At 39.6% G+C, this 10,397-nt stretch overlaps 1 protein-coding gene and 1 non-coding gene across 6 annotated transcripts in view; one reads left to right on the top strand and one right to left on the bottom strand.

Moving 5' to 3' along the window:
* Window positions 1-64: 64 nt before the first annotated feature.
* Window positions 65-146, top strand: TRNAS-GCU (transfer RNA serine (anticodon GCU)). The gene has a single exon. It is a non-coding gene; the product is annotated as a tRNA-Ser (tRNA).
* Window positions 147-1,585: 1,439 nt separating this feature from the next.
* LOC123745283 (uncharacterized) overlaps window positions 1,586-10,397 on the bottom strand; it is a 54,612-nt gene continuing 45,800 nt past the window's right edge. For all 5 annotated transcript variants that reach the window (XM_045725665.2, XM_069300660.1, XM_045725663.2 and 2 more), the window contains 4 exons: window positions 9,383-9,631; window positions 8,729-8,905; window positions 7,720-7,967; window positions 1,586-6,751 (listed from right to left, as the gene is read on the bottom strand). In XM_045725665.2, the coding sequence (XP_045581621.2) occupies window positions 6,567-6,751; window positions 7,720-7,967; window positions 8,729-8,905; window positions 9,383-9,631 (859 nt within the window). In that variant the 3' untranslated portion in view covers window positions 1,586-6,566. The remainder of the gene's footprint in view (window positions 6,752-7,719; window positions 7,968-8,728; window positions 8,906-9,382; window positions 9,632-10,397) is intronic.

The raw sequence follows: 10,397 nt of genomic DNA on the forward strand, positions 1-10,397 counted from the left end.
AGATTAGAGAGAAGGCAACATAACAAAATTATTACAAATATTATTGTAAACAAGATTGTGGTATGACGAGGTGGCCGAGTGGTTAAGGCGTTGGACTGCTAATCCAATAGGGTCTCCCTGCGTGGGTTCGAATCCCATCCTCGTCGAGTATATATTTTCAAACGCTTAGACTTTGGAAAAGTTGGTGGCACTGCCCCTGCTGTGTGTAGTGTCCCAGGTACCTTCCATATCCCTTGTTAAAGCTGCGGCTTTCCCCCAGAACGCACTCATTAATTTTTCTGTATTGTGCATTAAAAAAAACCTTTGTTTTCATATAGAAATTAATATTATTCTATATTAAAGTTTTATGTATAGTTAGGCATAGATTAGGTTAGGTGTTTAGGTTCTGTTGGTGATTATTTGTATTTGAAGTACGTGCGTGGAGCATTTACAGACAAGATTCGAACAGAGGTCGTCAGCGAAGTACTGTTCAATAAATGTTCGAACATCATCCAAACAAAGACCCAAAAGTAATTCCATGCACCTGCCAAACCCCCTGTTTATGAATGAAAAACTGTTTACACACGACTCACAACTGATTTCTTTTGAACACTTCCGGAACAAGTGCTTCACTGACGAATTTTGTTCGAACTCCAACGCTGTAAATGCTTCACCCACGTACTACAAATACAAATAATCGCCTACAGAACCTAAACACCTAACCTATGCCTATATATGCACAATATGCTAATATATTATACTATTAATTTATATTTGAGAAAATTCCTGTAATGAATGAACAGCATGTAAAAATTTATGAATGCGTCTGTGGGGTTGACCGTTGGTTGTAATGGATTTGAATCTAGGACGGGTTGTATCATCAGTTGTGAGTCAGCCCGTCATCACATAAAAGATCCAAGCTCGTTAATCCAGCCGCCAAACCCAAACTGTCCAGCAGCCAAACTTTCGAAGGTGAAAAATAAATGATACAAATATATATGGGATTATCTGAAAACCTCAATTTTAAATTATTTAGTTATCTCCAGCCCTGCACTTGCCTGCACGTTAAAAAGAAATGTGTTACGCCCTCACTCTTGACCCAAGATGAGCCCTCCTTGACAACCTCCTTGTTCCTGGCAACTGTTCCTCTAGGACAGGTTCTGTCTTATAACACTATAACGACATTATATTATTATAATTATATTATAATAATGTATATTATAACATTATGATGACAGGTAACTGTTCCTATATATATATATATATATATATATATATATATATATATATATATATATATATATATATATATATATATATATATATATATATATATATATATACTAATTGAATTCCTCAGATAAGGCAAAATTGTAATTAATTTCTGTCAGTAAACATGTTAATAATAATAATAAGAGATTGGTAGCTTGTGAGACACGACCATTAAGTGATAATTAGACCTTTAATCGTATGGGAGCATGTTCACTTAGCCATACTTATCTCTAGTGAGATTAGGAAAATGGTTAGGAAAGTACTTTTTTAATTATTAATTGAACTATGCAATTTGTAAAATAAGTCTCATAAAAGAGGAACAGGAAAATTGCAGTTTAAATATACAATTTTATTCAATAAAGAAATAGGAGCATGGCTAGGATTACACTCCAACATGCTTGTTTAAAAGTAAAAAGTTTGAACTTATACATAGATACTCTATCAGTGAAACCTCTCTTAAATTATCACATAAAACTTCGCAATTATATACTTCATCAAGAGAGAATGAACTCACAGCGTCGCTGTAACATTAAAGTGGCGTTACCATCACTTTATGTACACTTTTAAAGTGGTGCTGCCATCACATTAATTACACTTTCACATTACAGTGGTGTTGCCATCACCTTAAGTACACTTGTATTTTTCCATGCGTTCACATGAATGACTAGATATTAGGTATGATTGGATTAAGATGATTGACACAATGCCCCAGACTTGAGCGTGTCACAATCACGTGACCGGACCAAATAAACTGTAAAATTGGCTAACATACGAAATATAAATATAATTATCAGAATTTAATAAGTAAATTTAATTTAAGAATATATAAATATACTTACGAAACCTGTACATCTTTCCTAAATCACTGCGGCCTTGTTTGTATGTCTTCCAAGACAGCTTATGAGCTCCGATGAACTACGGGATTGCTCCATAACAATAAATAACCATGGGCCAGATTCACGAAGCAGTTACGCAAGTACTTACGAACGTGTACATCTTTCCTCATTCTTTGACGGCTTTCGTTACATTTATTAAACAGTTTACAAACATAAAAACTTCCCAATCAACTGTTGTTACTGTTATAAACAGCCTCCTGGTGCTTCGGAGCTCATTAACTGTTTAATAATTGTAAACAAAGCCGCCAAAAGTTGAGAAAAGATGAACAGGTTCGTAAGTGCTTGCGTAACTGTTTCGTGAATCTGGCCCCTTGAATCGAGAACGACCTCGCAGCATTTCTAAGCTCGTAAACTGCTTCATGAATACAAGACTGAGCCGCTATGACTGAGGTAAGATGTACAGCTCTCTTGAGTGGACATGTAAGTCTTGATAAATGCTGACCCCTGGATTATTATTATTCAATACTAATGTATCAAGAGAGAGAGAGAAAGAGAGAGAGAGAGAGAGAGAGAGAGAGAGAGAGAGAGAGAGAGAGAGAGAGAGAGAGAGAGAGAGAGAGAGAGAGAGAGAGAGAGAGAGAGAGAGACAGACAGACAGACAGACAGAGAGAGAGAGAGAGAGAGAGAGAGAGAGAGAGAGAGAGAGAGAGAGAGAGAGATAGAGAGAGAGAGAGAGAGAGAGAGAGAGAGACAGAGAGAGAGAGAGAGAGAGAGAGAGACAGAGAGAGAGAGAGAGAGAGAGAGAGAGACAGAGAGACAGAGAGAGAGAGAGAGAGAGAGAGAGAGAGAGAGAGAGAGAGAGAGAGAGAGAGAGAGAGAGAGAGAGAGAGAGAGAGAGAGAGAGAGAGAGAGAGAGAGACAGACAGAGAGAGAGAGAGGTGTATTTTCTCGTTGCCGAGATGTGATTTTAGTGGGCGTATATATGGCCTTATGATAATTTTATTAAAGTATTATATGATGAGGAATATTTTCTTGAAATGCCAATAATGATCCGTAATTGTTAATTATATTAATATACCTACAAATGTAGCATAATAAATAAATAAATAGATAAATAAGTTTTGATTGAAGTTAAGTTTCAAGCTCGTATATCTCAGGATACAAACACAGAGTATAATAAATATAATGGTGGCAGGATATATAATATAGGGAGTAATGCATATAGAATTTAGTCTGGTGTTTTGGACACAGGCTGTTGTAAGGGGGAAGGAAGGTGGTGTTGTGGTGGTAGTGATGTTGTGTTGTGATGGTGGTGGTGTGATGGTGGTGTTGTGATGGTAGTGATGTTGTGTTGTGATGGTGGTGGTGTGATGGTGGTGTTGTGGTGGTAGTGATGTTGTGTTGTGATGGTGGTGGTGTGATGGTGGTGTTGTGATGGTAGTGATGTTGTGTTGTGATGGTGTTGTTGTGATGATGGTGTTGTGATGGTAGTGATGTTGTGTTGTGATGGTGTTGTTGTGATGGTGGTGTTGTGATGGTGGTGGTGTGATGGTAGTGTTGGGGTAGCGTGATGATGATGTACTTATCTATCGGTAATTGCCAACCAGTGTCTACGGGAAAGTGAGGTCTAGCTCCTCATGCCCCGCCTACTAGCCTTGTTGCGTTTCCTTTCTCGAGTTACGATTGAACTATTCTGACGGTCCAACTCTTTATCGAATCTGGCCTTAAAAGTTGTGGCTGGAGGTGGCTTCCACGACTTCTTTCAGCGTATTCCACTTGTTGACCACCCGCTGGTCAACACCATAACCACCCATCCTTCTATTATACAAGTATAATACTTGTATAATATTATACAAGTATAATACTTATATAATATATAAGTATTGTATTCCTGACATTTCTTTGATTCATTTGCGTTTCTAGCGTCCACTCGTCCTATGTTCTCTCAATTTAAAGAGGCTATCCATGTCCACCTGATCTATTCCCCCTCAGTATCTTGTATATTGTGATCATATTCCATGTGTTCTCTAGGGTTATGAGATCGAGTTCCATTCACCTATCCATAGCTTAACCCTCTTTTCTCTGACATTAATCTTGCTGCAAACCTCTATATTTTTCCAGTTTTGCTTTTATGCTCTATGTGGGGCAGACTCCACGTCGGTGCTGCATGTTCCAGTATTAATATGAAAAATGTGGTGCAGATTGGCATGAAAGTCTTGATTTAGGTTTCTAAATGACGTTCTTATGTTTGCCAGCGCTCCACATTCTGGCGACGTTACACCTCTTATCGTGTGAGCCTCCGGTGTTAGTGTTGGAATTGTATTCGCTCCCAGATCTTTCACTCTTTCTGATTTTCGCCGCTGCGTTCCCTTTAAGGTGTGGGATAACTCCTGGTTTTCTGTCTCCCGCTCTCATCTTCACAACCTTACACTTGTTTCGATTAATCTCCAACAACCATTTGTTTGCTCACTCTTGGAGTTTGTCGAGGTCGTGGTGGTGGGAGGATCGAGGAACGGGCTAATTGCATTAAATGCAAAACTTCCTAAGGTATCATTTGTAAAAATGAGTACTGAAATTATTCCTTTCATTAGTATACATGTGTGTGTGTGTGTTTGTGTGTATGAACCCTGGAGCAGCTCCCTAAAGTTCCTTGTTTGGTACTCTGAAAAGCTGCTCCAGATATCCATGAATACCTTTCCCCGAAGGATTTATAAAACGTTTATAAAATCTACTCGGGTCAATAACACAGGAATCGTCTTGGTCCTGTCATACATCCGTCTTGAACGTTTCAAAACGGTACAGTAAGGATCTAGAGTCGAGTCGTCAACCAGTCTTCTCAACCAATGCGATGTTATGGCACGTTACAGTACCCCAACGTACAAGTTACAAAGTACTGTATTATGAAAAATAGTGGCTCATAAATATCCACATTTTCTATGTAATAGTAGATTAGGTTAGGTGGGTGACTTGGGTTCGTGTATTTCTGGTTCGGTTAGCACTCTGCATTTTATACGTTGTGGAAGATCAAGAGAATGGGCTACTGAGTGAGCTAATGATCAAGTTAACTACAGATCCAAGTGTGTGCACTCGCCTAGTTGTGCTTGCGGGAGTTTGGTCCCGCCTCTCTACTGTCAATCAACTGGTGTACAGATTCCTGAGCCTACTAGGCTCTATCATATCTACATTTGAAACTGTGTATAGAGTCAGCCTCCACCACATCACTGCCTAATGCATTCCATCTGTTAACTAACAGATGGACCCTGAAAAGGTTCTTTCTAACGTCTCTGTGGCTCATGTGGATACTCAGCTTCCACCTGTGTCCCCTTCCCCCTCAAGGGAAAGACGACAATGTATGTGTGTGTGTGTGTGTGTGTGTGTGTGTGTGTGTGTGTGTGTGTGTGTGTGTGTGTGTGTGTGTGTGTGTGTGTGTGTGTGTGTGTGTGTGTGTGTGTGTGTGTGTGCGCGCGAGCGCGCGCGTGTGTGTGTGTGTGTGTGATGTTAATTCAGACTTTTGGCTACTTTAAGAAAAATAAATGTACAAGGGAAAATAGCACCGTATGGACGGAAGATCCATGATTGGCCCAGATGATATTATGAATGAATATTAGGCGATATGTTTTGGCACTGAATGAATGAATGATAACTTTACGGCAGATGAACATTCTTCCGTGGAATGTTTACCTATGGAGGATGTGAATATTGACATTGTGTATGAATGAATAACATCACAATATATAAGTAATGTTAATGTCTACTCGCAGACAGGTATATAGATAAAAATATAGATATACAGACAGATATAGGTAAAGAAATTACATCAAGTCTTTCGCCCTCCCCTGAGTGCTTTGTCAAGGTCTGAGTGTGTGGTTAGGATGAGACTTACATCTCAGCGTCTAATCATATTAGACGTTGAGATGATTAAACATTGAGATGTAAAGCACTCAGGTACGTGCAAAAGACTTGGGAGTAATTTTTTTACCTAAATCTCACAAATACACAAGTGTGTGGGTTTTTATCCTATCACAAATTATATTATTATTTAAATACAAAATTATCAAATATACATAGAATTGTTACTATTATGTATCAGGTATGCTTGCATCGCTTTTTTCACTATCCTTGTGATGGAATGTATTTTGCAGTGTCGAGTCTGACATACATACAACTCAAAATCCCTCCATACATACATATGCGTTTGTGAAGTCGCTCACATGAGCTTCCCAGCAATCACATATTTACCTCCAATCAGCTACATACAAACCTTCAATTACCCCACATATGAGTTTGAAAATATTGGCTTATGTGCCTCCAAACACAGAACATACGAGCCTCTAAACATCTGCATACGAGCTTCCAAACATCAACAGGCAAACATCCTGTTGATGTTTTTTGCCTCCAAAATGCATTCACTTAGATCTAAGAGTTTGTGTGTTATGGAAGACGGTGGGGACAGCTCCTGGTGACGTCGCGGCGGGTGTGCTACAAGAGACCCAGCTCCCCGAGCACCTTCTCCACAGTGACCCTCACTGCTTCCTCGTATCGAAGTAGCGTCGAGTCTTCCTTCAGGTACCCTTCCTTCCTGCAGGTGTCTCCACACGTCCTGGTGAAGTGGCCCAGGTAAGCTATCTTGGCGTCTACTCGCTTCACGTCTGAGTGACATTTACCTGTGAATAATTAATATATTGAATAATTCATCCATTTTTCTTATGCATAATATTTAGCCAATGAGAGAGATTAAGTCCATCTTCTGCACTTTTGATGGACATCTGGCTGAACATTATCGGGTAAAATGGAGCCTAACATGTCAATAGATGTATGATTTATATATTTTTTTCAGATTTTTTAAATTAAGGATTGAAGAGTTCCTTCCCCAGAGCACATCACGATGATTTTAAATAAGAGCTCTCAGGTGCAGGATCAAGCAGCCAATGACACAAAATTAAGCAAATTTATACATATCAACATTTACCCACATATAAATGATAAAACAGGCGATTTTCCACAGACCTGGATCATTATTTAGTCAGGCTTGTGATTTTATAGTGATTTTCTTGTGTGCATTTGTTGATGTGACTTTTATTCCCAAGATTACTTCATTGATAAAACACTTCATTCATTCATAAAACACAGTAAACACTTCATTGGTGAGGATAAGATCGTCAATGACATGAGATAGAATTGAGGATTAAGTACACGAGAAGAAGGAATTGAGGTTTAAATCATATTAGAGCAATAGATCTTGATAGTTTATATAAGAAACAGAATTTATGTTGAATCTGCTGTAAACGTGAGTGGTAATCAACCAGTATCCCTTTATCATCCTGCATTTACATATCTCTCACTTTCATCTTCCTTCTCTTAGCTTCTTACTAAGAGAAGGAAGTATTCACTTCTTTCACAGTGTCTCATAATTCCTCTTCTCGTTCTCTTCCCCTTTTTCCACCTATTCCGTGGCACCTCTCTTATCTTTCATTCCTGCCCCTTTAATTACCACTTCCACCTTTCCTGCTGTCCTACTATCCTCATCCCTCAACACTTCTTACCTATCATCCAACATTCCCCCCCCCCTCATCCTTCACCATCCCCCCCTCATCCCTCACCATCCCCCCTCCCTCTCATTTGCCCCTCTCACCAGAGCCGCACACGATGGGGCCATGGGAGAAGACTCCAGTGACGGTGTTCATGTCGTAGATGGCCTTGAAGGTGCCGGGAGACTGAGGGAAGTCCGCCTTGGGCCGCAGTGTGTGTCGCAAGGCGTGTAGATACGGCGGAAGGTCTCTAGTGCTCTGAGGAGGCTGGAGGTCGTCGTAGAAGATGTTCCACTGGAGCTTATAACCCGCTGGAAGACTCTTGGCCTTCTTGCCCAGCTCCATATGCGACCTAGAGGGGGATATTGTGCAATTATATACGCAGAAAATGGTAATATGAATAGAGAATATGGTCTACTGATTTCAATGCATAGGAATACATTGTTAATCTTGAAAATATTGAATACTAGCCATGTACAGACATCCTTCTTCAGCATTACCGACATTGAAGTTAGACTTTCAATACTTGCTCTGAGGTTTTTTAATGTTTTATTTGGTAAAAATTTGGTATTTTATTTTTATTTTAATGTGAAGGGTTTAGCTACATTTTGGTGATTTAAAATACCAGCCGAAGAAAAGTTTGAGGAACTTGCTGGCGATGAGTCACAATAACGTGGCTAAAGTATGTTGACCAGACCACACACTGGAAGGTGAAGGGACGGCGACGTTTCGGTCCGTCCTGGACCATTTATTGCCTGTCTCTACTTCCTCATCACAATCGACTTGAGAATGGTCCAGGACGGTCCGAAACGTCGTCGTCCCTTCACCTTCTAGTGTGTGGTTTGAGGAACTTCCTGAAGCTTATTTGCTGTCGTTCATTCACTCTCTGATCACTGGAAAGGCTGTTTATGTGTAAATGTATGTCTTTATGCCGGTAATATATACATATATATATATATATATATATATATATATATATATATATATATATATATATATATATATATATATATATATATATATATATATATATATATATATATATATATATATATATATATATCTACAGACTCAGAATTTCGAGATTTCACACCTCCCCTTCCCCTTTCATACTTGTTAAGCAGCTCGTTGATTAAGTGTGTGAAGTTATCGTGGTGGAGGAGGAAAGGCACTTCGTCTGGGTCGAAGTGGGCGATGAAGCGGTGCTGGTGCATGTGCCGCAGGAGGCAGTCGCTGAAGTAGATGTTCTCTTGGGCGAACATCTGGACCCGGTGAGTGTTAGTCCATAACCTGCACACGAGCAATGTTGAAAAGTTAACAAAAACCAACTGAAGTATGTGGTGCGTTGATATGTATTTTGTGTGTGTGTGTGTGTGTGTGTGTGTGTGTGTGTGTGTGTGTGTGTGTGTGTGTGTGTGTGTGTGTGTGTGTGTGTGTGTGTGTGTGTGTGTGTGTGTGTGTGCGTATACATACAAGAGGACACAGATCGAAGCTGAGTACCCAAATGAACCACAGAGACATAAGAAAGAACTTTTTCAGTGTCAGAGTAGTTAGTAAATGGAATGCACTAGGAAGTGATGTAATGGAGGCTGACTCTATACACAGTTTCAAATGTAGATATGATAGAACTCGAGAAGCACAGGAATCTGTACACCAGTAGATTGACGGTTAAGAAGCGGGACCAAAGAGCCAAAGCTCAACCCCCCCGCAGGCGCAACTAGGTGAGTACACACACACACACACACACACACACACACACACACTTGCCTCCTCGTGCTGGGTTCGTTATCGTAGGGCGGAGGGTAGGAATACTTGGTCACTTCCACAAAGCCTTGACTCTCGTAGTACCGCAACACCTTCTCCATATTGGGGTGTACATCTGTCTCATAAAGGAACACCCTGCTGATGCCCATGGCCCGCAAGAGCTCCAGCCACTCCACCAGACGGAAGGAGAAGTCTTGGTGGTAGTAGTAGAGGGCTGGTCCACACACGGCTACCGTGTACTCCGCATGCTTCCTACACACACACAAAATCCCTTGAATTATTTTAGGTTTAGTGGAAATTTCCATAAAATATAATTTTTTATGGTTGCATTTATTCTTAAATTATAGTAACACTAAAAAATAATAATCTGAAAATTATTTACTTGCATAATATATACATATAAAATTTGTTCTTAGTAATTTGTTCTTAGTAATTTGTTCTTAGTAGTTGCCAAGCAAAGCTCTCAGACAGCCTTCACTTAATTGCATTCTGTTTTTGACAGAGGTGAGAGAGCTCATCTTAGAACCTTCGGCCTTTCACGACCTTCGAAAGCAGTGTAAATGAATGAACCTTGATCTGTAAAATTTGTTTTTGACACGTGTGTGAATGTATACAGAGCGTAATACAATGTGCGGCCTTATTTAATCTTCGCTGAGCAAAGTATGACGAATGAAAAGGTAAAGTATGTTTGGTATGACAAATTCATGGTATGATAAAGTATGCTTAGTATGACCCCTCTTCCCAGCCCGGTCTGGACTAAACTAGTCAACCTGTCCTCTTAAAAAGAACGTCGCTTTTGGCCGTTTACCCGTATGGCCGAATATGGACGTAATTTGAAAATGAAAAAAAAAATGAAAATAAATTGGAGATTTTTTTTTCAACAACAGTTAGTTAAGGGTCCTCTGATAGGTTAGGTAGACAGGAAATTCTCATAAAGTTTCAAAACGGTATGAAAAACGTTAATGGAAAGTTTCATTTTCTAAGCTTGCCGAGTAAGGCGGACGACTCAAACAGAAAA

This window comes from Procambarus clarkii, chromosome 44 (genome assembly GCF_040958095.1).
Source record: "Procambarus clarkii isolate CNS0578487 chromosome 44, FALCON_Pclarkii_2.0, whole genome shotgun sequence".
NCBI classification, from domain to species: Eukaryota; Metazoa; Arthropoda; class Malacostraca; order Decapoda; family Cambaridae; genus Procambarus; species Procambarus clarkii.